Source organism: Fistularia commersonii, chromosome 33, assembly GCF_037954325.1.
Source record: "Fistularia commersonii isolate RoL2024-O1a breed Wild chromosome 33, RoL_Fcom_v1.0, whole genome shotgun sequence".
Lineage (NCBI taxonomy): Eukaryota > Metazoa > Chordata > Actinopteri > Syngnathiformes > Fistulariidae > Fistularia > Fistularia commersonii.
This window is the reverse complement of record NC_141316.1, coordinates 3,427,459-3,451,150: the sequence shown is the minus strand read 5'-3', so window position 1 is coordinate 3,451,150 and position 23,692 is coordinate 3,427,459. Positions and strand designations below refer to the sequence as shown.

The following is a 23,692-nucleotide window of genomic DNA, read 5'->3' as shown; positions in this document are numbered from 1 at the left end:
ACTGGCAGAAAGACAATGGAGTTAAGAGTTATCTTGAAGGAGGAGTTTGTTAGGAGTGTTCTGGAGGTGAAAAGACTATCAGACAGACTTATGAGTCTGAAACTGGAAATTGAAGGTGTGATGCTCAGTGTTGCTAGTGGCTATGCCCCGCAGGTGGGATGTGAGTTTGAGAAGTTCTGGAATGAGTCAGATGAAGTGATGCAGAATATCCCTAGAGAGGAGAGAGTGGTAATTGGTGCAGACTTCAATGGGCATGTTGGTGCAGGCAATAGAGGGGACGAACAAGTGATGGGCAGATTTGGTATCCAGGATAGGAACACAGAGGGACAGATGGTGGTAGACTTTGCAAAAAAAAGGCTGGAAATGTAGAATTGCGGTAACTATAGAGGAATAAAGTCAATGAGCCATACAATGAAGTTATGGGAAAGAGTAGTGGAAACTAGACTGAGAGCAGAAGTCACCATTTGTGAACAGCAGTATGGCTTCGTGTCTAGAAAGAGTACTACAGGTGCAATATTTGCTTTGAGAATGCTAATATAGAAGTATATAGAAGGCCAGAGAGAGCTGCATTGTGTTTTTGTAGACCTAGAAAAAGCATATGACAGGGTGCCAAGAGAGGAACTCTGTATTGTATGAGGAAGTTTTGAGTGACAGAGAGGTATGTTAGACTGGTGCAAGACATGTATGCCAGCTGTGAGACAGTGGTGCGGTGTGCTGTAGGGGTAACAGAGAAGTTAAAGGTGGAGGTGGGACTCCATCAGGGATCAGCTCTGAACCCCTTTTTGGACACAATGAGAGAGGATATGAAGGTAATTGTTGTGAGGGAGAAGGATACAGAGAATAGGGTTAGATGGAGATGGTTGATTCGCTGTGGCGCCCCCTGTGGTTAATAGCAAACATTTGTAGCATTGTTAAGCTAGGCTATTTGTGACAGAAGAAATACAGAACATGGGTGTTTTATTCAAGTTTGACCTTTTTAGCTCTCACAGAAAGGAGTCCCGGTAGCTTTAACTTTTCGAGTTTCCTACAATCAGTAATCATGATTTATTATCACATCCACCAGTTTTTAGCAATATTCCACCAATTATAAACCTGTTGCATTCATTCACTCATTCATTATCTACAGTATACATCGAATAAAATTTACAGGATGTTCTAATCTCTGATGTAAATCCAGTCCAATTTGTTACAATATCCTATGTCTCTTTTGATTTCTGTCTCTCTCTCTCTCACTCTGTGTGTGTGTGTGTGTGTGTGTGTGTGTGTGTGTGTGTGTGTGTGTGTGTGTGTGTGTGTGTGTGTGTCTGACACTCCATTAAGCCCTGAATGAACTCACTGCTCTACAAAAAAAACGCACTTTTGTCATGTAAATTGCTCCGGGGCTAGACAGGACACGGCCAGTGCAGGACGGAGCTGAAGCTGAGAAAGTCTCACTCTTTCGGGAGGTCCATCGTCCCCCCGAGACCCCGGGAAAACTTCGACCGATGTGGGTTTCCGGAATCCGGGGGAAGTGAGCCCGGGGCGCCGGTGACTCGCCGCGGTAATCCAGTCAATGTAAGTAACGCGCTGTTGGCGGAAGGATACGTTTCTTTGTTATTCGGTTTTTAGAAGGATATAGCACTTAGCCTTCAAGAGTGAAATAAACAATTGAACTTTTTAAAAATATAGAATCAATTTAAGGGCATTGAAGTTATGTGTAACTTTCCAAAATAGGAAATATATATATATACATACATACATGGACACATCTGTCTCTCTGTGTGCTTACATACATATGAAAGTATGTTTTTGCTAATTAGCTTGTTTAAAGTGCCTTCGCAAGGTGATGGCATGTCTTTCAAAAAATGAGGAAAATCTTTGTCTCAAGAGATGGAAAATCACCTAAAAATATGCAGGAAAAGGCTTTAATATGTCATAAACATCCAGTGGAAATGATATAAGATCGTAGCAAGCTGTCACCCCAAAACAGCATGAAACTGCAAAAATGTATACCCTTGTTATAAACTATATATTATCTGATATTTTGGGGATACGTTGATAAGAATGCATTTAAATGAAAATTACAGACGAATCATTAGTATTCAATCACAAATGAGGCAAAAATGTGTTGTATATCAGATAGAAATGGACTAAATAATAACAAAGTTCCCTTCCCACAGATCCATTTACAAAGTTTATAGTTAAGTGCGTGCGCCACCCCAACTCTCCTAGGCCAGAGGTCAACGTTATTCCTCACTTCTCTATTGCACACCTAATGGGAGAATAGAGTACAGGATATTTTTTTTCTTTTGGTTATGTGTTGATTAGTCAGATGTTGCCATGTCTAACTTAATAAAATGATGACAAATGCATAACACACCCTGTTTGCTCCTCCTGACATGAAGGAGCTGTTTGAACTAGCCTCACTGTCTCAATGTCAGCCTTCCAAAGGTGGTAGTTCTAGATGACAAGTAGCTCTACAGAAGTTTGTTGACCCCAGGGAGAAGTCGCCATTGTATGGAGGCAGGTCCCGTTGCTAGGACCGCCAGTGTGTGTGTGTGTGTTTGCGCGTGTTTACGTGTGTGTGTGTGTGTGTGTGTGTGTGTGTGTGTGTGTGTGTGTGTGTGTGTGTCCTGCTTCACACTGCCCGCCGCAGGAGTTGTGTTAACTCACTCAATCCGACATCTGAATCACAGATTAGATAAAGCCAGACACAAACCCTTTCCAGTGAAAAGCCAGACACCAACCCTTTACAGTGATAATCTTTGACACATCAAACGGGGCTTCCGAGACTACGTGTTCCTTTTTTTGCCCAGTAAATAGTATTTCAGGCTTTCAGACTGCAGAAGTCACAGGAAGGGAAAAGCTTAGAAAAGTAGGTTTGGCTAAATTAGAAAGAAAAATTTAACTCAGCTATATGGGTGCCAAGGAATTCACTTGTTTAAAATCTCACTGAAGAGGAAACTCAGGCTTGTAAAACATAAGTGTTCACCAAGTAATCAAAATATCATTTCACACCCTTTTGACAACAGGTTTAGGGGTGTTATCATTCTGTCAGATACAAATCACTTGAGTGGATTTTGAATCATTATGGTTTTTTTTTCCACATTTCTTCTGACATTTCCAACGTCAAGTATTGTGCCAAGATATAACGTATCATTAATTCCATGATCTAAATATGTTGTTTCAAGATCTGTTGGTGCTTCATTGCCACCCCCCAACATAAAGTCTCCGTCCATAACATTTTTATTTCTGTGTTACATGAACCTATTAAAGAGCAGTAGGGAAATTTATCATTTTACATTAGGTGGATGGTTTGGAGAATTCATTATCTTGTTCAAGTTGCTGTTCAAGAGAATCTATCCTTTCCACCTCAAAAAATTACGCCCCCTGCCTATGCAGTCTCCGGTTATCATTTTTGGTCAATTATTGTTTCTTTGGGAAATTGACAGCTGCACCTGCAAACCTAGTGAAAACTGCCCAAATCTCAAAGTACGTCCGTAGAATAACCTCACTTCGGAATATCAAATGCGATGTAGATTTTTTTGTTTGTTTTGGAAACTGTTGTGGAAAAAAAACCTTAGTCTTTGTCATATTTCCAAATTTCTGATTTTAAACACTTATTAATATATGAATGTTTTCATTGGACAACAGTTGTATGGGCAGATATAAATTATGTCCTTTATAAAACTCCTTGATTTCACACCAAAATTGCCTAATTTTGCTAATAAACACTGAAATTAAAAACCACAGCTTTGACTTCTGTCTTGGCTCAGATCTTCCACAAGACAAAATGTTTTTAGACCTGTGATTCTTCATTTCATCAAGTCACAACAACACTTGTTACAATATGTTGAAACATTCATACTTCCCTCTTTGGTACAACAATTACTGATGAAGAAATGAACAGTACATATTAGAAATGTCAACATCAGACAAATTCACTGAAAGTTGTTCAACTGTTAGGGGCTCATGTGTTAGATGCAATAATCTCTAAATATTTTTTGATAGATTATTTTAGATTTAAAGGGAAAAAAGTATTACAGAATGTCTGCGGAGGTTCTCAGTCATCCAGGTCATGGTCTTCCTACAGATGCATATTTTTCAAATACTGCACCATAATTATCCAGACAATGAAGCAAAGTGACATTTTATAGAGAAATTAAACTGCGTTTACTGCAAGTGTGTTTTGCCCAAGTCTTCAAGGCCATTTGGTACCTTGGCTCTTGTCAAGTCAGCCTTTGGCAACTCCTCTGGCTAATTAGCCGTCTTTTGAACCATAGCTGAGAGAGTTAAGCCATAATGACTGGCCAGCTCGACATATCAGCGTATGATAAGAAAACCATTTTTTTGTCAGCAGTTGTCAAGAAGGCATAAGCATTTTTTGCATTTTCAGTTGACCGCACCAGAATGATTAATATTCTGTATTTCATGCCTTTTCCGCGTTCCCATTCTGAATGATGGCATTCACACTATCAATGCCCGTTTGTTGGGAGCTTCATTTTCTCGCACACAGGTGCCAAATATACATGCAAGATGAAGCTGAAATGCTGATACAAATCAGCAGGGGCCTTCATCTTCTTGTGGAGGCCCCTGTGTTTCTCTTTATATATCATGTATCTGATTTTTATAGGTGACCGACTGCTGCTTTACAACTGAGCTGAAAAACACGTAGTGAAGTTAACGGACAATGGCATTTCATTTACTTCCATGTTATTTTTTCTCTTGTGGCATAATGAATGAAAAATAGGCTACGTTTCATCATCAGCCAATGCATGAATTTGTGATGTATGATGTACTATGATGCCAAAGTTTGACCTAAGTTAGTTCATGTATTGCCCAGCTCTAATTCATTATGACTCCTTTTCACTGTGGTTAAATGATTTATCATCCAACCAGGCAGTTTTAATCAATCACAAGTCAGACATATATCTCTTTGCGCTGGTATAAAAAAGTGTCCTGAAAAACCTTTCTGAACCCAAAAATGGTCAAGATTGGTTTTTATAGTGACGAAACAGAAAGCTGGCAGAATCTATGTTGTGCTGTTCTACTGTTTGTTTTTTGGACTCTTCTGCACACGTACGTCACAGCACCCATCTGTTTTAGAGGCTTGGAATCTTGCTTACCATGTCAACACAGTTAAGTAAAATCTAGACTGCTGCTACACCAGCTGAGACGCGACGTCCCAGTAACCTATTCATATTTTGTTTTTAAAGTGATTAATTAGTTCAAGGGAAGGCCTCTGTAGACTCTTAAATATGTTTCCTTTTAATCATTTCTTCATTTTGAACTTCAGCAGACACACAATCGCACTATCATAGAATTAAGTGTGACACTATTCCAGTCCTGCTAAAACCCCTGCTCCACCGATCAAAGGAGGTTCCATAGGAAAAAAAAGACATTCAACAATCACGAAGTATCAAATGCTTGACGAATAGAGAATGTGCCCGTTGGTGTGAAAACAAGTCTGTGTACACACAAGAGTCACCTAGACTTTTCACGTGCCCTGAAGACATTTTTCTGCTCTGCCTGCCACTCCCAAGAGTCTGGTAGGAGGCCATGGAAGCACAGGCCTGGCTCCCCTGTCTCAAGCCCACACAGGTGAGCTCCTGTTAGGGTGGAATGCAGAGGGGAGGGGGCTTTGACACATAGAGGTGTGGCGCTCCAAACTGCTAATATGGTGGGCCAACACAGGAAGGGAGGGAGTCAACCTCCTCCGTCATCACATCAGCTCACCTGGATTGGAGGGAAAGGGAGCTTTTGTGTGTGTGTGTGTGTGTGTGTGTGTGTGTGTGTGTGTGTGTGTGTGTGTGTGTGTGTGTGTGTGTGTGTGTGTGTGTGTGTGTGTGTGTGTGTGTGTGTGTGTGAGTTGGCTGAGTGCTGTGCACATTCAGCTCGCGCTATAGTCAGATTTGGACTGTTGTAATCTCAAGTCTCTTATATCTCCCTCCCTCGCACATTCAAGTGCATACACTCGGACACACACAAGCAAGCACAACTCAGTTGTGTTTTAAGGGCAAACAAGTCAATATTTTACCAGAGTGGATCGTAAAGGAGCCAAGACGCTTGAGACAAGAGAAAAGCTGGAACGCTACATTCTTTTTTAGAATAACTGGGAATTTTGTGCATCAAGACGAGGACATTTTTACCTTTTTGTAAGACGGATACAAACTTTTTTTCCAACTCCTAGGTCTCACAACACCTAAAGGATTTTGTACTTTTTTCCTACATTGCCAGATCTTCGGGCCAACAAGTGTGGGAAAGGCAGGAGGTTAGTTTAAGCTTTTATACCTTTTTGGTCATTGATTCAATTTGTCATTGATTTTCTCTCTACTTACTCTTACAGTCGTGCAATATGAAATGTTTACACCCCTACTTTAAAAGTCAGTGACACTTTTAGTCAGGAAGGATTATGTAACTTTCTTATCACACCTCATGGCTTCAGATTGCTTGTTAAAAGAAAAGGCTGCGTTTCCTATGCATGTGGATTTAGCTCTGTGATTATACCCCTTTTCATCTTCAGATTTTTTTTCCTTCTTCATCAGCACCGACATAAGAGGCCGCATAGGACAAAGGAACATGCGGTAGATCAAAGCTTTTCTGACAACATAATACAATCATTGTTTTATAAGAAGATTGACTTTGTCGGTCGGCCAGGCTTTTCCAGGTGTATAATTGTCATAGCTTCGAAGTCTACGATTTTCAAGCTGTGTTGGTTGTAATCTAGCTAAGCTGTCAATGTCAGTTCTTGAAACCTGTTACAGATGACCCGAACTCCCTTCAGATGATGTCATGACATGGTCAGACCCCCACCCAGCCGTGGTATTTTCACCTGGCGGGCATGCTTTTGTCTGTTTGAAAAGTACAGCCTGGGACTCTGATAATTAATGTGCTCTTTTTGTTCTATGGAATTCTAATCTAAGAAAAGCAGCATGAATGACTTCTCTTTCATTTCTGATCCTGGAAGGCACAAAGCGTGTGTGTCCGCTGGTTTTCTGTGTCATAGACTCTGAAAGACTCTGCTTCCCTTTTTCGTCTTTATTTTCAGTTATATTCTGTGATCTGTGGCTAAGTTTGCAAGACAGAGGCTGGTCTGTTCTTTCTTTTCTTTATCAAAAACTCATCTTGGTCAATGATTTATGTTTAACCTGTGTTACTACCTCTCTCTCTTTGTCTCTCTTTCACACTAACACCTGCACTCAGCTCATGTTCACAGTGAGGTCCCTTTCCCATGTGTTTTCAGGCTGTATTTTTTTAACTATAGCGGGTCATTCTCTCACCCAGAGGAGAAATTTCTCCTCTAGGTTGTAAATCATCTGAGCTCAAATTGTCATGTTTTTTTCTGTGCTGGGGTGCGTATTCAGTCATCGGCCCACACAGACAATTACAGAGATATTTCATGCCACATAGTGTCCTTTGTTCACCCGCCTCCTCCCAAATTTAGTGAAGTTATTTTGTCGTTTTGGCTACCTTACTATGAGACTGCTTCCCTAAAATGCAAAATAAAATTCAGCAGCTCTTTTTCCATGTATAAATTCAAATAATCATTATGGATTTTTTTAAAGGTAACTTCAGGGTTTTTTGTATGCTTACTTTTGATTTCTTCTTGATGATATTTGTGGTTATCTATAGCCGTTATATCCTTTCACTTGATTTAATAAGTAGAGGAAATAGGGGAGATTAGGCTATTAAGATGATAAATCAACTAAATTACCTATATATATTTAATAATTAAAAAAAAATAGTCCCTCATAGGTTGAGCTATATCTACAGCAACACATAAGTACCTGGAATATTTCCAACCCCCAGTCATTTCTGGTGCCCCTTCCTGTTCTGATCCCTCTGTCAAAATTGGAACATTGGTGTAACTGTCCTCTCACATTGTATATCACCCCGCTTGAAAACTGCGTGGTCACAACTTTACCATCCACATCACAAATTTTTAGATCGCATTTATCTTCAGGGCTTGACACTCTTTCCCCTGCATATTTATAGTAAACACAAATGGAGGTAAATGGAATTTAGTTCAATGTTCACGCATTTAACAAAATTCCATCATCAAGTTTCTATATCCCCTCTAATTGCACAGCAAGGTTATAGTCGTATGCAAACATTACAGTTGGGGGGACCCAAAACCTCCAAACAGCCAAATAAATCGGAAAACTTGCGCCTTAGGAAAGGTCTTCATGTAGGAGGCACTGCTCTACCTTCTAATTTCGAATGTATTTTCTTTTAACTAAAAAAATCTTATCACAGAATTTTTCCTGTTTCTGACAGAATTGTCACAAGTTTTATTTTTGAATGCCGTAATCGATGCTTTTGACTTTTCTCATTGAGATCTTTCGAATGTATTGCACTAAGTTCATTTGTGTTAGTGTTCGCTGCATTGACCACCAGGAGTCTGGGTGAACCTCCTGAGCGGACGCAAACTCACTACATACTTCACCTGTGGAAAGTAATTCAGCAGTAAAGCTGCTGAAAGTTCTTTTGGTGTTTTATTTATTGGAAAGTCTCATATCTGTCCATTAAACCGAGGTCCGGCAAACCTCAACAACCACAGCTGTTGCTGCTGACGTGAACTCAGAAACGGCGTTATTTATGCTGAAAATCACATTTTTTTTCTTTTTTGTTTGTTTTTTTAACTGACAAGACAGAATAAACATTATGAAACGCAGTCGTGCCCGGGCCTGTTCACTTTCTTTTGGCCTTCACTGAGGGAAAGTGTAGGGGGTTCAAATTACATATTTGTCTGAGGTTTTCTGTTTCCCTCTTAAACATCTGTTATGTACCTATCTCTTCATGTATGTACAGGATACTGCATGTGTTTGTGTTTCAGGAAGGAGATGGGGAGATGGACGTTGCATCTCTCAGTGGGGCTTTGTCATCTGGCTGTCCTGCTGACTTGCTGCTATGCTGAAGGTACAGATTACAAGAATTCTATCAGTCATCTTGAGACATCTAGTTGCTGGATTTACCCAGTTAGTCCAGAAACAGTTAGTTGCTACGGATTTGACACATTTTATTAAAGTTGTAGTACCCTGGAAAAATGGGAAACATTAATGAGTCAACATTTTTGGAGTTCATGAGAAACATGAACTTTTAATTCCTGAGCTTTGGGTTCTTTTTCAGCTCCTTCAGAATCAATGAAGTATAAAGTCCAGCTGAGTTTTAAGTGCTGAAATGTCACATTCTTGTGTTTTTTCTTTCTTTTTTGTTTTTCTCCTGATACCCCTCCCTATAATAGACAACTACTGCTTCGCAAGCAGGTCCAAGACCTGCTCCCAGTGCCTGCAGGCAGGGGTGGGCTGCGCCTACTGTCCTGATGAGGTGAGAACACCAGACAGCAGGAAAAGGCGAGCAGAGGCTTTAAATCTGCTGAATCATTTGTGCCCAACATTCCTCAGTCCCCACACCCACTCATCCCTTTTATTTTAATCCCTCTAATTTCTGTGCCTACTGTAGTGAATAAATGGTAAACTTTTAACAAAAAAATGTTAATTACACATCAAATATATGATGGATGTTGCTTGAGATTAGATTTCCCTCTCAGCAAAATGCACTCATAGATCGAAAACATTTACCATCCTAACTACTTGAAATTATTTGTAGTATATCATATCGCCATTTTTTTATGATAAGCAAAAACACATTACATCATTTCAATGTTATCAATAATCACCAGCCTGAGGTATTTTGGAGTAGATTTGTCATGACATATCGCATTATATTATTTAAAAAAGTTTGTTTGTTGAATACACGTTTGATCACGGCAGTATCTTAACGTGCATGACTTTTTTACAATTATCACATTGGATGTCCAAAATCTTTTGAAAAAGAAGTGAATCTTTCACATACATGTGGTTGTTTGGAAAGTGCATAACCTCTGAAATGTATTAGAATAAAAAGTATCAATAGACAGCACTTCCACATTGTACTTAATGATAAGTGCCCTTATTTCACATCACTGCTTATTTCACTACACACTGGTTATCAGTATGTTTGCAAAGTCCAAGTACAAGTATTTTTATTCTGTACTGAAAAAAGATGTTTAATTATCTGGGATAAGTTTTAATGAAAATCTATTCTCCACCAACTTCAGAAATAAAATATTTGTGCTCCTTTTTAAAGGAGTATGTAAAACACAAAGATACCAGGGAGAGAAACTTTCTAATCCAATAACTTCTTTGCTCAGAACTTCAACGGCCCCCGCTGTGACCTGCTAAAAAACATCCTGGCTCATGGCTGCAGCGCCGCTTCCATTATCACTGCTCAAAGCAGCATGAAGATGGAAATGGTAAGTCTTTATGGGTTTTATCAATTTCTTTTCCCATTACTTGGAAAAAAAAATAAAATAAAATAAAATTAAAATAAAAACCTGAATTAACTGAGTAAGAAAAAAGTAATCAGCAAATAAACAATAAATTATTTATTTGGAAAACAGTCAAAAATCTAAAGATACAATACCAGCTATTTGATATATACAGGACTGCCTCAGAAAATTAGAATTGCATAACAGAAGATAAAGAACTTTATCACAATATTCTAATTTTCTGAGACAGTCCTGTATTGATATTTTTCCTTTCCCTACTGATTTTTTCATCCAGTCCTTTTTGTAATTTTTTTAATTAATGGTATCTTTGACCTTTGAAATAAAAAAATAATAATTTTCACTCTATTGTACCTCTCACTACCCAGAAAGAAAACATCAACGTGCGTTTGCAGAAGTCACAGGTGTCCCCGCAGCAGGTTAGCATGACATTTCTGCCTGGAGAGGAGAAGATGCTGGATGTGGAGGTGTTTGCCCCAGACAGAGGCCCTCTAGACCTTTATATTCTTATGGACTTCTCCAACTCTATGGCTGATGATTTGAACAACTTGAAGAGGATGGGCAAAGAGCTGGGTGAGACACTTTGCTGGGCTGCGCCTCACGGTGCTTCCAATAAAGTTTTTTTTTATGTCATACCAAGGGACTGTTTTATTTCCTGCAGCGTCTTTGGTGGAGAGGCTGTCAGATGACTATACCATTGGTTTTGGAAAGTTTGTTGACAAAGTGGTGGAGCCTCAGACAGACATGAGACCTGAAAAGTAAGCGAGAACCTGTTACTTCTTTCCACTAAATATATTCATGGCCATTATAAAAAAAGAACATTTCCATATACTTTTGCTGATTTTCGGTTAAATTCTGATTTAAATTTCAGGAATATCTTAGAAACTGTTGGATAGACTTTGTACTTTTTGTATGTTAATGTAATTATGTGCTAATGTTAGACGGCAATTGACAGTTTCCCATTATTTAAAATAGACCAAACTGAAATTTACTGAAAATATAGGAAAAATATGTATTACCAACTTATTATGACAAGTAAAGAAAATAAGAAATGGACCACAGAATGCTCCATACCTGATTAATAGTAACATTACGAATCACTTTTTCAATGTATTGGCCCGAGTATCTCAAACACACACACACAAGCACACACAGCAAAAAAAAGTAGATAATATATATTGTAATTGACCTTCTTTGCCCTGCACCCACTTTTTCTCCAGACTTGCAAAGCCATGGCCCGACAGTGACCGCCCTTTTTCTTTCAAAAATGTCATCAAGCTGACCCCAGACTTGAATAATTTCTCCACTAAGCTCCAGAGGGAAAATATATCTGGCAATCTGGATGCTCCTGAAGGAGGATTTGATGCCATCCTGCAGGCAGCAGTTTGTGGGGTGCGTAAGGATATATTTTATCTTTTTCAAGACAAAACATTAATCAATAAATACTTCATTTACAAGCAGATGAGATTGATATTCCAATTATAACTCGATACCCGTCCCGTAATTAAAAAGCAGCTAATCAAAGGATCCATAGCTTTAGATCTACATCAATTTGTTAATTAAATGAGGTATGTGAAGTAAATATTGATTGAGGCCACACTTTCTTTGGTCGTATACTCATACTTTGACCATAAAGTATTTCTGATTCTGATAATATTACAGAAAACTAGCTGCTTATTAACAAAAGAAAATAAAACTAAATTTATCCTATTGGCTGAGTCCATACAACTAAGGCATCACATATGAATGATGTTTACGATATAAACTGTCCCTTTGAAATGGTGATACCTTAAACAATATTCTTTTATTTTCTACATACAAGTTGTACCTGAGTTTAATTTGATTTGTTTTCTGGCCACAGGATCGAATTGGATGGCGTCCTGGAAGCACGCATCTCCTTGTTTTCTCCACCGAGTCTGCTTTCCACTATGAAGTTGATGGCGCCAACGTGCTTGCAGGCATCCTTCCGCGCAACGATGAGCTCTGCCATCTGGACTCAAGTGACAGTTACACCCATGCCACCATTCAAGATTATCCCTCAGTGCCTACTCTGGTCCGCGTGCTTGGCAAAAACAACATCATTCCCATATTTGCTGTCACCGACCACTCCTACACCTACTACAAGGTTCATGGTCTTACTGAAAACATGGCGCTTGAATTTAGTTTAACGCTAAGGGATGGAGTATATTATTTATGCTGTTTGTTCTTGATTTAGAAACTCCAAAGCTATTTCCCCATCGCTGAGATTGGACTGCTGCAAGAGGACTCATCCAATATCCTGCATATCATGGAAAATGCGTTCAAGGTAAACTTTTAGGTCTCCTAACAAACGCATGTGAAAATGTTTTATGACTTTTCGCAGGCAGCCCTGATCAGACACATTTCTGATTCTTCCAGAGCATCCGTTCAAAGATCAGTATGCGCGCAGAGGACAAGCCAAAGGCTTTCGACGCTCAGTTCTTAAACAGCAACGGAGACCTTGCAAAGCATGGAGCCTTCAATTTCAAGCCTGGAGCAATAGTAAGAAGCTAAACAAAATTGACACTGACCATACCGGGATTCAGAGGATCCTTCGTTTTAAAATACCAATAGAAAGTCATCACATACTTTACATATCAACAAATCCTATGCCACCATAACAAATTATTTATTGTACTTGTGTATCCAATGTCAAGGTTGAGATCATAATCTTAACATTACATGGTTCTTTGCAGTTTGGAGAATGAATGTTTTTTTTCCTTTTAAAAAGATGTTGATCTTCACTTTTAAACTGCTGTCAGCATCAATCTCAAAAGAAAAGTGGAATAACAGTTAATGAATTCCTTGATTATTTGAGAATGTTCTGAATATGGAAGTCCCTCTAACTGTTGTGGTTTCCAGTTTATGATACTTCCCATGATGTTGTCAAGTCACTGCTCTTGTGATCATTATTCTACACATATATGGTGCATCATGGATTTGCATACATATTCTATCAAAGAAAACCTTGTCATGAATGACTGAATCACTGGTTACATAGTGAAAGACATGCCCAAACATTCTGTTCTTGTTCACCAGGGCAAGTTCAAGATGCGTCTCAAGGCACAGCGGATGATCGAAGAAGACCCCGTCTGTTCGATGGATCTGGATGAAAAAGAGGGATTACTAAGGGTCAAACCCACCACATTCAGCAATGCTCTAAATGTCAGCGCCTCCATCATATGTCCAACCTGTGATTGTGAAAAGGTAAGCTCCCAGATGCAAAAAAAATAAAGACCCAGAGAAGTTGCAGATGTTTCACATGAAGAATCTCCTCTCATACCATTTTGTTTGCCATCCAGACTCCCATCAAGAAATCACCAAAATGCCACGGCAATGGAGATATTGTGTGTGGGAAGTGCCAGTGTTTTGACGGCTGGTGAGATTCGCTTCAAATATGATAGTGTGACAAATAAGCATCATATTTGTGCTTGTACTGTGGCAGGCAGCGTCAGTTGGATTGTTCAACGCCTCTGGGATCTACTCAACTCCTGTCTTTGTTTGGTCTCATTCAGGCTGGGTGCGTTCTGCAACTGCTCCGCCAGCAGTTCTGCTCAAGACACCAGCCTGTGTATGGCCCCTGGCATGAAAGAGGTTTGTTCAGGCCGCGGAGACTGCCTTGAGTGTGGAACATGCGTGTGCTACAACCCAGAGCAGTTTGAAGGACCCTACTGTCAGTACGACAGGACTCAGTGTCAGAGATTCGGAGGCTTCCTCTGCAACGGTACAACCTAAACGTTATCCACATTATTCAATCAGACAGTATGTCTCTTTGAACAAACTGAGCTACAATTTATAAATATGTATATTTATAAATCGTAAATCCAAATGTTGTACCTACTGATAACATAACTCAGATGTATTTTTCCCCGCACCATTAGACCATGGCTCCTGCATCATGGGTCAGTGTGCATGTGCCGAGGGTTGGGAGGGTGAAGCCTGTGAGTGTCCCAAGAGCAACCAAACCTGTCTGGACAGCAAAGGGGTGAGCACAGCCAGAATTCCCTGTCTGAACACGAATTTATGACACAACTGTATAATGCAGCGTCTCTCAAACCGATGCCATTATTTTCCCCCAGGGTGTGTGCAATGGGATCGGCGAATGTAAGTGCGGCCGCTGCATATGTAAAAGCAGTGCAATTGAGCTGACATCGACATGCGAACCTAATTTTGAAGTAAGCCTATGGAATGTGTTCTCAATTCAACAGTGACAGCGAATGATACATATCTTGCACCACTTATATAGCAATACTGTGTTTTGGCAAGTGTATCTGATTTTTTTATGCAGGAAATTACAAAGGCAAAATTAAAAAATGTTCAAATTTTATATGAAGCTAATTAAAATCCAAGACAAGACAACTCATACACTTCATCAAGGCAAGGACGTTTGTCTTTTGAGTTGGTTTTGAATCTAATGAAACACATACAGTCTTTGATATTAGCTGTTCCAATGTTTTATAGCCCCTGCTGAAAGAAGCAGTTCGTGGCAGATGTTTTCAGCTCCATCTTATATAACAGTCTGCCCCCTTTGACGATCCTAACTAACTTTTTTACAGCAATTAAAAGCAAGTGCAAATGATAACATTAAATGTTTTATTTTTATTTTTTTACATCATTAACGAACAAATAAGTTGAATGACTTTGCTTATTCGGTGTACTGTGATTGCACCCTTTACAAAAGGGTGTAGTACACACAAAGGGCCAGGTGGTGTTACAGTAAACCAATGGATATTATTGTTGAGTGCTTGTGCATCAAGTACATCTCTTTGTCATTAAGGTGAATAATGACAACTTAATCTCAATCTCGGTCATAATCGAGTGTCGTTTTACTAATATCTCTTTTAATAACTTAATGCCTTAATGAAGGGACTATGGCCTTTTTATGAGGATGAACTAAGGGACATTCTTTGACATACTTCCACTGTCCTGTTAGCTGTTTGCCTCATAGATCTTGTGTGCGGAAAAAGGCATTTTAATGTAATAAATGTAGTAAAAATTAGTGTGCTATATCAATATCTTCATCTACTCGTTAAGCAATTGTTTTTCTGCTTGATATATCTCCAAAAATTGAGCATCAACTAATGCCATTTTGCCTTTTTTTCAGAATATTCCCGCCTAACTATCGTTTTTGCATGTGTGTGTGTCTGGTTCAGGCCCTGGTGGGTGTGTGTGAGGGCACAAGAAGCTGTGTTCGGTGTCAAGCTTGGAAAAAAGGAGAGAATTGTGAGAATTGTAACCTCCGAGTTGTCATGGTGAATGAACTCAAAAAGGGTATGCCTATTCAGTTATTTACTTAATTATTAGGTATAAGCTCAATCCATTGTCTCTATCACTTTATCTCTATACAGGTAATAAACACTGTTTGTGACTATGTGTCTTTTCAGCGGATAAGGTGCTCGATACATGCAGCTTCCGTGACGAGGATGATGACTGTATGTATCACTACACGGTGGAAAATTCCAAAGACTTAAATTCTAAAGATGTGGTGATCGAGGTGCTGGAGAAGAGAGGTGAGCTGCTCTCTTCAAGGTTGAGTGAATGAGCTGCATTCACCCTTTTAATGTATTGTTTTGAAAAGAGAACATCAGTTGGTGTACATTGATCTTTAAAATAGTTTGCCCTGAATTTAGGTTCAAAAAGATCACAGAAATATAAACAGAGCCAGCTCGCCCATTAGGCAATATTAGCAAACACCAAGGGTGCCGTGGCCTCCAGAGCGCGCCACAAAATAGGGAAAAATTCTCCTGCAATATAATTATGTTAAAACTACTTGTTACTGTAAACTCTTAAAGTGGAAAAGATCACATTGATTCAAATGTAAAGCAATGCCAAATAAGACTCCCCCCTCTTGATCAGTACCTGTTTTCTCTCTGTAGGGGGATTGGCAAATTTCTTGACATAGCCCCTTGTATTTCTAATCTGTCACTATCATTATTATTTATTCACTTATTTTCAGTATTTTTATTTTGTGGTAAGGGTATTTATATTATATTTAGGACTTTTTTTTATCTATTTGTAATTTGCTAAGCATGTAAAATGAGTGAGACCTTATCTTATATAACATATAGCATGCCATGTATTGAATGGTAAAAACAATGCTATTCAATTTCTTTTGTAAGCATTATGCAAATTGCCGATAGAGGGGCATATAAAATCTTACCTTGGGCACCGCATTGGGTAGAGCTGGCTCTGAATATACATCACAAGTCTTTTTTACAGTTTTTAACATTAGCATTATCTTTTTTAGATTTCACTCCACATTTTTGTCATTAAATTTTAGTTTGGATCAATGTTGTGAAAACTGTAGGAGGGGTAAATGAATTACTGTTTACCTGCTTAGTCAAACCATTATCAGGGTCTTGGGTTAATAAGGTCCTAAAATGGGGAGTGGTATGTTTACCCTGTGTAATCCTTGGTATCAGTTTTCCCGGTTCTTTTTAATTTTTTTTCCTTTGTTTTTCTCCTCAGAATGTCCACCTGCCAGCCTCCTCTGGCTGCTCCCTCTTCTCTTATTCCTCTTGTTACTGCTGGCACTTCTGCTGCTATGCTGCTGGAAATACTGCGCCTGCTGCAAGACCTGCTTCCAGGTAACTCACAAGACATACCGTCACAGGCCGTGTCCACATTGGTTCACAGGGCTCAGTGAACCTCCTGGTGGTTATAGCTAGACACAGAATTGGGATGCGACACTGAGATATCACCGTAACACTTTTTTGGCATTGCAATGGCCTGAATAAACAAGGTACAATAAGAAAAAGTGCACCATTAGGAAGGGGGGCAAAATCATGAAAGCAAAAATAATTTCACGATGGTACTAAAATAAAACATTTTCAAGAATTCCTAAGTGGAGAGAACTGTGGACAGAAAACTAATAAGGAGTGTTTTAAGTTTTGAGAAGTGTATATTAAAAGCATAATATCTCACATTTTCAAATGGAGAACTTCTGAAAGTGTTTAACCTGAAAGGTCAAACTAAACCCACACAACCCATTTCTCACAAAAAGAGATTTATGATTTACTGATATAAATGTATTCTGTCCTGTCTTGTTACAGAGCTGTCTCGCTCTACTGCCTTGCTGTAGGAGAGGTAAGATACGTGCAATGTTATGCACAGAAGAAATGCTTGAAATCCTCTAGTAGCTCCCCTTGGACCAACATTAACTCTGGCTAAACTGTTTGTATATTTTTGTCCAGGTCGCATGGTTGGCTTCAAGGAGGACGAGTACCTTCTGCGTCATTCTCTACTCACCTCAGACCATCTTGATACACCCATGCTGAGGACTGGCCCGCCCAAAGGCACGGATGTGGTTCGCTGGACAGTGAAGGATAATGTGCACCGAGGGCCGAATCACCCCCAGGCTCTGATAAAGCCCAACCCCAAAGAAACCAGTGAGTGACCAATTCGTTTGACCTTAGTTTGTTTTCGACTTTGTATCTTTCCATTTTGTAAATTTTGGTTTGCTCTTCTCTCTTCTAGTCCAGTTCCCCATCTCTCTCCGACTTAACCGGCTGTTCTCTGAGAACCTCTCTCGGCCTGAATCCAGAGATGCAGAACAGCTCCGCAAAGAAGTAGCAGACAATGTGAGTGTGTGTTTATTTGAATAGGTGGCCATGAGGCTTTGTATTTGATCTATGACTGAATCACTGACTATTTGGAGTCTTTCATTCAGCTGAATGAGGTGTACAAGCAGATTCCTGGTGTTCAGAACTTGCAGAAGACCTCATTTAGGTAGGAGGTGTTTAACTACACATGGACTGTGTGTCTATCTATCTATCTATCTATCTATCTATCTATCTATCTATCTATCTGTCTATCTGTCTATCTATCTATCTATCTATCTATCTATCTATCTATCTATCTATCTATCTATCTATCTATCTATCTGTCTATCTGTCTATCTGTCTATCTGTCTATCTGTCTATCTGTCTATCTGTCTGTCTGTCTGTCTGTCTGTCTGTCTGTCTGTATCCATGGTCTATAGCCATGCAATCACACACATACACACATTTATATGCATGCATTTGTGTGTGCCTCAATGTTCCCATAAATTCATCTATCAAATCAGAAAAGTAAAACACCATTTCTGTGTTCTAATCCATCTCTATTTGCTTGGTTTTATGCAGAATGCAGAAAAACGCAGGGAAAAGGTACCAGTCAATATTCATGTAGTGCTTAGATACAGTGGATTCAAGTATGTTCCTGTTCACACACCTCTAACCTCCTCCCCTCCTCCAATCTCCAGGCAGGATTACGCCATTATGGACACTGTCTTGTCTGCTCCTCGCAGCAGCTACAATGACATTATCAAACTGACTGAGAAAAATGTCCAGTCTGGAAACTTCCATGACCTCAAAGTGTTGCCTGGTTACTACACTGTAGCCACAGACAGAGGTATGTGTTTCTTAGTCTATGTTTTTTTCAGAGTTAGCAATTCAGATTGTAGATAGAAGGAAAGTGTAAGTGGTTGGTATGCGTTTACTGTGTTGGGCATAACCATTAGCTTTTATTATACTGTGATATTTACTGGGCAGCTTTTTTTTCAAAACCAGTACTATCCTCATGGTGGTTTTGTATTGGCTTCCATTCTATAGAGGCTGCAGGAGCTGTGGAGTTCCAGGAAGGTGTTGAGTCAGTAGATGTCCATGTGCCACTCTTTATCAAGGATGAAGATGACGACAAGAAACAACTGCTGGTGGAGGCCAGGGATGTGCCGCTTGGCATTGCTGAAATTGGTAAACGTTTGGTCAACATTACGATCATCAAAGAGCATGGTAAGGACCCAAGTTTTGAGGCATTTGCAAGGTTCAATTTGAGAAAAATTATTTAATGTTCAGAGAACTATTATAATATAGGGCATCTTCGTGGTGAGTTGCACCAATTCTGTTTTTCACATCCTCTCCCCAGCCACAGGTGTGTTCTCCTTCCTCCAGCCTGCGTACACCTACAGCCGACAGGACGGTATGGCCAACATCCCCATCAGCAGGGAGATCCTAGAGGATGGGCGCTCACAGGTCACCTACCGCACTCGGGATCTGACTGCCAAAGACAAGAAGGTCAGCTGTCCCGTCTACATGGTTTCTACACTGTATTTACCTTGGGATTTCATTTTGTAGCGTTTTAAGAGGATTGCGGATGTTACTGTATGTAGCTGTACAGAAAAGAGATGTCAGACATGAGTAAAGGCAAACTGAGGACTTGTTTTTGTTTGGACTTTGGATCTTTTCTAGGACTATGTGGCTGTAGAAGGAGATCTGACCTATGGTCCTGGTGAGACACAGAAGATTGTTCCTGTTCGTTTGCTGGAGTTGAGTGAGAAAGATGGCCTGCTGGAAGAAAAACAGGTCAGACAGTTTGTCATGGACCTCAGTAACCCCCGACAGGGTGCAAAGCTTGGACGCTATCCGAGAACGACTGTCACCATCACAGACCTGCCAGGTGAAATGATACAAGAGGATGATCTGTTTTAAGTTTACTGTCAGCTGGAGCATACGTGTCTGACTTTCTTTCTCCTTGTCTCTGTTATTGTTTTGTCAACCAGAGCCTAGTATGGTGATGTTCAAAAAAGGCACACAAAACTTTTCCACATCTGACCTAACGTACACAATCCCGGTGGTCCGAACTCGCAATCAGGACAGCCCCGCCACTGTGAAGTGGCGCACAAAGAAGGCCCAGCGCTTTGAGCTCACTGGCCCTTTGAAATTCAGTCCCGGGGAAACAGAGAAGAACATAGTGATTGACCCAAAGGCGTACATTGGCCCAATCCAGCCTGAGACCTTCCAGCTAGAGCTTTTTGACCCGAGTAACAATACTTCAATCGGAGAAAGGAAGACCACACTTGTAAATGTCATCGATGGAGGTAGGAGGCAAAGAAGAATCTACTGTCTGTTTTTTGCTTTGTATGTGATAAAATTTGGTCCTCGATTCCAACCTTCTTCATTACCTGCAGGTCCAAAGACCCTGGAAGTTGGACAGATGCACCAGAAGATGGGCTCCATGAACCAGAAAGCAGCCACCCTTGGTGGTCGCCTTGGATCTCCAGGAAACCCTAAGGCCAAAGCAACTGGACCCAGAAGCATCCGCCTCAACTGGGACCCACCACCTGGCAACCCCATGGGATACAAGGTAGATCATTGTATTCACAAGTTGAGTCAGTACTTCTTATTCAAAACATAGTTTTTTGTTTGTTTCTTAAAAATGTCTTGCAATTGATATAGGTGAAGTACTGGATCTATGGTGACCCTGAGGAAGACGCTCAAGTCTTAGATGTAAAGACACAACATGCTGAGTTGACCAACCTTTACCCATACTGCGACTACGAAATGCGAGTGTGTGCCTATAACCCGTTGGGAGATGGCTGTGATACGGACATTGTTGCTTGTCAAACACTGGAAGATGGTAGGTTCAGTTATTAATCAAACCTAGTTGGTGGTACATTTAGGGGTAGATGAACACGCACTGGCAACTTTCCTCAAAGTCCTCAAAGGAGTTATTTAAATTTCTATAATTTTGTGTGGTATGTGTGAGTGTGTAAATATATTTTTTATATATGTACGCACTGTTTTATATGAACAGATATACAGTATTGTCTGCCAAATAAGGTAGTAATGGATTTATGAAGATGTAATAACCCAATATCTTCATATAAGAAGTTATTAGTGTTTTGCAACCTGCTTTTATGATAAGTTCAATGTAGCTCAAGCAGCTCCTGTCCTGTTCTCCAGTGCCTGGAGAGCCTGGTCGTCTTGCCTTCAACGTCATCAGTCCAACCGTGACTCAGCTCAGCTGGGCTGAACCTGCTGAGACCAATGGCAACATTACAGCCTACGAGGTCATCTATACACCCATTGATGATGAACTAAGTATGAGACTCACCAACAGATACAATCACTCTATTGACTGTTATGAGCACTAGATCCAAAAAGAGGGGCTAGACAACATATCTTTAGTCAACATCAGCTAAATTTAATGTTGCATAATGTGTGGTTTTAACTGTTAGACAATCACAAAACACAAGATTGGAAAAAAAAAAACTTGCTTCTTCTGTCTGTTCTTGGGTCTGACAGCTATTTGGTTAATTCAGATTTATTTAATCATGTTTAATCAACGGTTTCAAAATCCTGGAACAGACTACATCCAAATTCACCTTTATAGCAAACAAACAAATACCTGGGTGCTTGCAAGAATTGACCTTCATAGCATTTGGGAGAAGTCGATAAAGACTTTTTAAAATATTTTTATTTATATTTTAAATAAATTTTTAAAAGAAGAGCTCATTGGCTTTGTGTAAGAATATCCCATATCATTCTATGGATCCCTATTTTTGGTAACAATATGCGTAGATATTTTATTGTATTACAAATAAGAAAAATTACCTTGTGCAACTGTTTATCTCAATGCTCTATTCTTCTCACAGGGCCTGTGGGAACAGCCAAGAAAGTGAATATTGACAATCCAAAGAAGAGGATGCTGTTGATTGAAAATCTCCAGGATGCCCAGACCTACCAGTACAAGGTCCGTGCCAAGAACAGCGTTGGCTGGGGCCCCTACAGAGACGCCACCATAAACTTGGCATCCCAGCCTTCTAGACCACTGTCCAGTAAGTCAGCTCCAAATCACCGGTAGAAGGTGTGTTGCACCTTTGTTTGAGCAAATGCAAATTCATTTTTTTCTGTTTCTGTCTTTTAGTTCCCATCATTCCAGATATCCCCATTGTTGATGCAGAGGCAGGAGACGAGTATGACAGCTATCTGATGTACAGCAACGAAGTGCTGAAATCACCTGGAAGCTCCAAGACACCAAGTGTCTCTGGTGATGGTGCGTAATAAGAACCCAAACCACCAAGTGACTTACTATGACATAATAATGAGAGTTGAAACTCATTTGAGTTTTCTGTTTCAAGTTTTCTGATTTGATACATTTTCTGGCTCTGGAAAGAAGCCCAGTTTCCACAGTGGGAGCAATTATTGCAGTCCACACTCGCAGCACTCCTCCTCCTCTTGCTTTGTTCTTGTGGACCGTTTGTTTGTGTGGTACTTGGGGTGGTTTCACTGGCTTGGCGTGGACTACACCTGGACATGCTGGTCAGATCGGTGTCAAAGGAGATGCGGGCCTTTCTTCTCCTCTGACTTTTCAAATGTTGCACTTTTTCCTTCCAAAATGCCAGTGGGGGGCTGACATTAAGGTGCTTCCTTTTAAGAAAAAAAAAAAGAAAAGAAGAGATAACAGTTATATCAGCCATCATTCTCCTGGCTCTGGCTTTATTTTTGTCTCATTCATCTTGCTTGGATTTTTCCTGCACCCAAAAAAACTGCTTTCAGTGCAATCTCACATATCAGGAAAAAAAAAACAAGTGCTTAAAATTACAGGCTCTAAGGCCTCCCCTTGACTGTTGTTGTCGTTCCACTATTTTGCCTGCAAAGGTTCTCAGTTATCCAGCTCATGGTTAACCATCATCGAATCTTGTCATTGGTAACTGGATTTATTTATTGTTCTTGAAGGTGTTTCACCTCTCATCAGACTGTGAGTGTTTTCTAGTATATAACTGCTGGGTTTGGTGTTGGGCATTGGTCCAGGTAGAGACGATTTGCTATGTTATGTGGGTGACGTTTGGGAAGAAAAGGTAAGATTCACAGGTTTCAATGGAATTGGAATCTGAATAGATGATAGTAGAGCTAATGTGGAGGTTGCGTGAAACATAAGAGGTCATTTGTTCATTTAGGCTGAATCACGGATGTTAGTCGCCAGGTCCCGGTTTACACTATTGATCTCTCCAGTTGGGTTACAGGGTGCAGATGGATCTTGCTTGTATATGTTGCTCTATCCTGGGGTTGTATGTAGGTGAAAGGTTGTGTCAGAGATCCCTTCCTATGTTCATTGCAGATCTCTCCAGTTTGATCAAATTGGCCTCTTTGACTCCTCTCTCGAACCACCTCTCATCTCTGGTCAGAACGCGGGCATTGCTGTTTGCAAAGTAGTGGCCCTTGTCTTTAAGGTGTGTTGACCGCAGAGTCCTGACCTGAAGGTCTCCTATGTCGAGCCATCTGTTTGTGCAGAAGTTGTTTTGTCTCAACAATACAGTGGTCAGTGCAATCCTTACTAGATCTTGTGTCTGGGTGTTCTGTTCTTTGGGTGCACTTGTCTTTGCATTGGACTGTTGTGGGGTTTGAAATGTACTGGTCTTTGTTGTTTGTTGAAAACCCTTTTGAGTTTTTTTTTTTTTTTTAGAAATATAAGCAATGTCTGGTATTACAGTGGCCTTCTGTTTGTTTCTGTCTTTCTTGTGTTCTGCTTGTTTTCCTCTGGTGGTTCCTGTTTGGGAAAAGGGCCAACTAGGGTAACCACAAGATTTTAGAGCTTTGCTAACATATC

At 40.1% G+C, this 23,692-nt stretch overlaps 1 protein-coding gene across 4 annotated transcripts in view; it reads left to right on the top strand.

The window, feature by feature from the left end:
* Positions 1 to 1,331: 1,331 nt before the first annotated feature.
* Positions 1,332 to 23,692, top strand: part of itgb4 (integrin, beta 4) — a 30,019-nt gene continuing 7,658 nt past the window's right edge. The window contains exons 1-33 of one of the 4 annotated variants that reach the window (XM_086140858.1): positions 1,332 to 1,554; positions 8,816 to 8,898; positions 9,224 to 9,306; positions 10,172 to 10,273; positions 10,675 to 10,879; positions 10,968 to 11,064; positions 11,527 to 11,698; positions 12,168 to 12,431; positions 12,522 to 12,611; positions 12,704 to 12,826; positions 13,364 to 13,531; positions 13,627 to 13,703; positions 13,840 to 14,048; positions 14,206 to 14,309; positions 14,404 to 14,499; positions 15,478 to 15,595; positions 15,709 to 15,834; positions 16,793 to 16,911; positions 17,377 to 17,410; positions 17,518 to 17,712; positions 17,801 to 17,904; positions 17,994 to 18,052; positions 18,448 to 18,471; positions 18,567 to 18,715; positions 18,916 to 19,095; positions 19,229 to 19,377; positions 19,552 to 19,759; positions 19,863 to 20,180; positions 20,271 to 20,446; positions 20,539 to 20,719; positions 21,046 to 21,183; positions 21,738 to 21,920; positions 22,010 to 22,138. In XM_086140858.1, the coding sequence (XP_085996984.1) occupies positions 1,553 to 1,554; positions 8,816 to 8,898; positions 9,224 to 9,306; positions 10,172 to 10,273; positions 10,675 to 10,879; positions 10,968 to 11,064; positions 11,527 to 11,698; positions 12,168 to 12,431; positions 12,522 to 12,611; positions 12,704 to 12,826; positions 13,364 to 13,531; positions 13,627 to 13,703; positions 13,840 to 14,048; positions 14,206 to 14,309; positions 14,404 to 14,499; positions 15,478 to 15,595; positions 15,709 to 15,834; positions 16,793 to 16,911; positions 17,377 to 17,410; positions 17,518 to 17,712; positions 17,801 to 17,904; positions 17,994 to 18,052; positions 18,448 to 18,471; positions 18,567 to 18,715; positions 18,916 to 19,095; positions 19,229 to 19,377; positions 19,552 to 19,759; positions 19,863 to 20,180; positions 20,271 to 20,446; positions 20,539 to 20,719; positions 21,046 to 21,183; positions 21,738 to 21,920; positions 22,010 to 22,138 (4,465 nt within the window). In that variant the 5' untranslated portion in view covers positions 1,332 to 1,552. Of the gene's footprint in view, positions 1,555 to 5,878; positions 6,251 to 8,815; positions 8,899 to 9,223; positions 9,307 to 10,171; positions 10,274 to 10,674; positions 10,880 to 10,967; positions 11,065 to 11,526; positions 11,699 to 12,167; positions 12,432 to 12,521; positions 12,612 to 12,703; positions 12,827 to 13,363; positions 13,532 to 13,626; positions 13,704 to 13,839; positions 14,049 to 14,205; positions 14,310 to 14,403; positions 14,500 to 15,477; positions 15,596 to 15,708; positions 15,835 to 16,792; positions 16,912 to 17,376; positions 17,411 to 17,517; positions 17,713 to 17,800; positions 17,905 to 17,993; positions 18,053 to 18,447; positions 18,472 to 18,566; positions 18,716 to 18,915; positions 19,096 to 19,228; positions 19,378 to 19,551; positions 19,760 to 19,862; positions 20,181 to 20,270; positions 20,447 to 20,538; positions 20,720 to 21,045; positions 21,184 to 21,737; positions 21,921 to 22,009; positions 22,139 to 23,692 lie in introns of those variants that run through there. The other 3 variants (XM_086140857.1, XM_086140855.1, XM_086140856.1) reach the window with 3 other exon arrangements.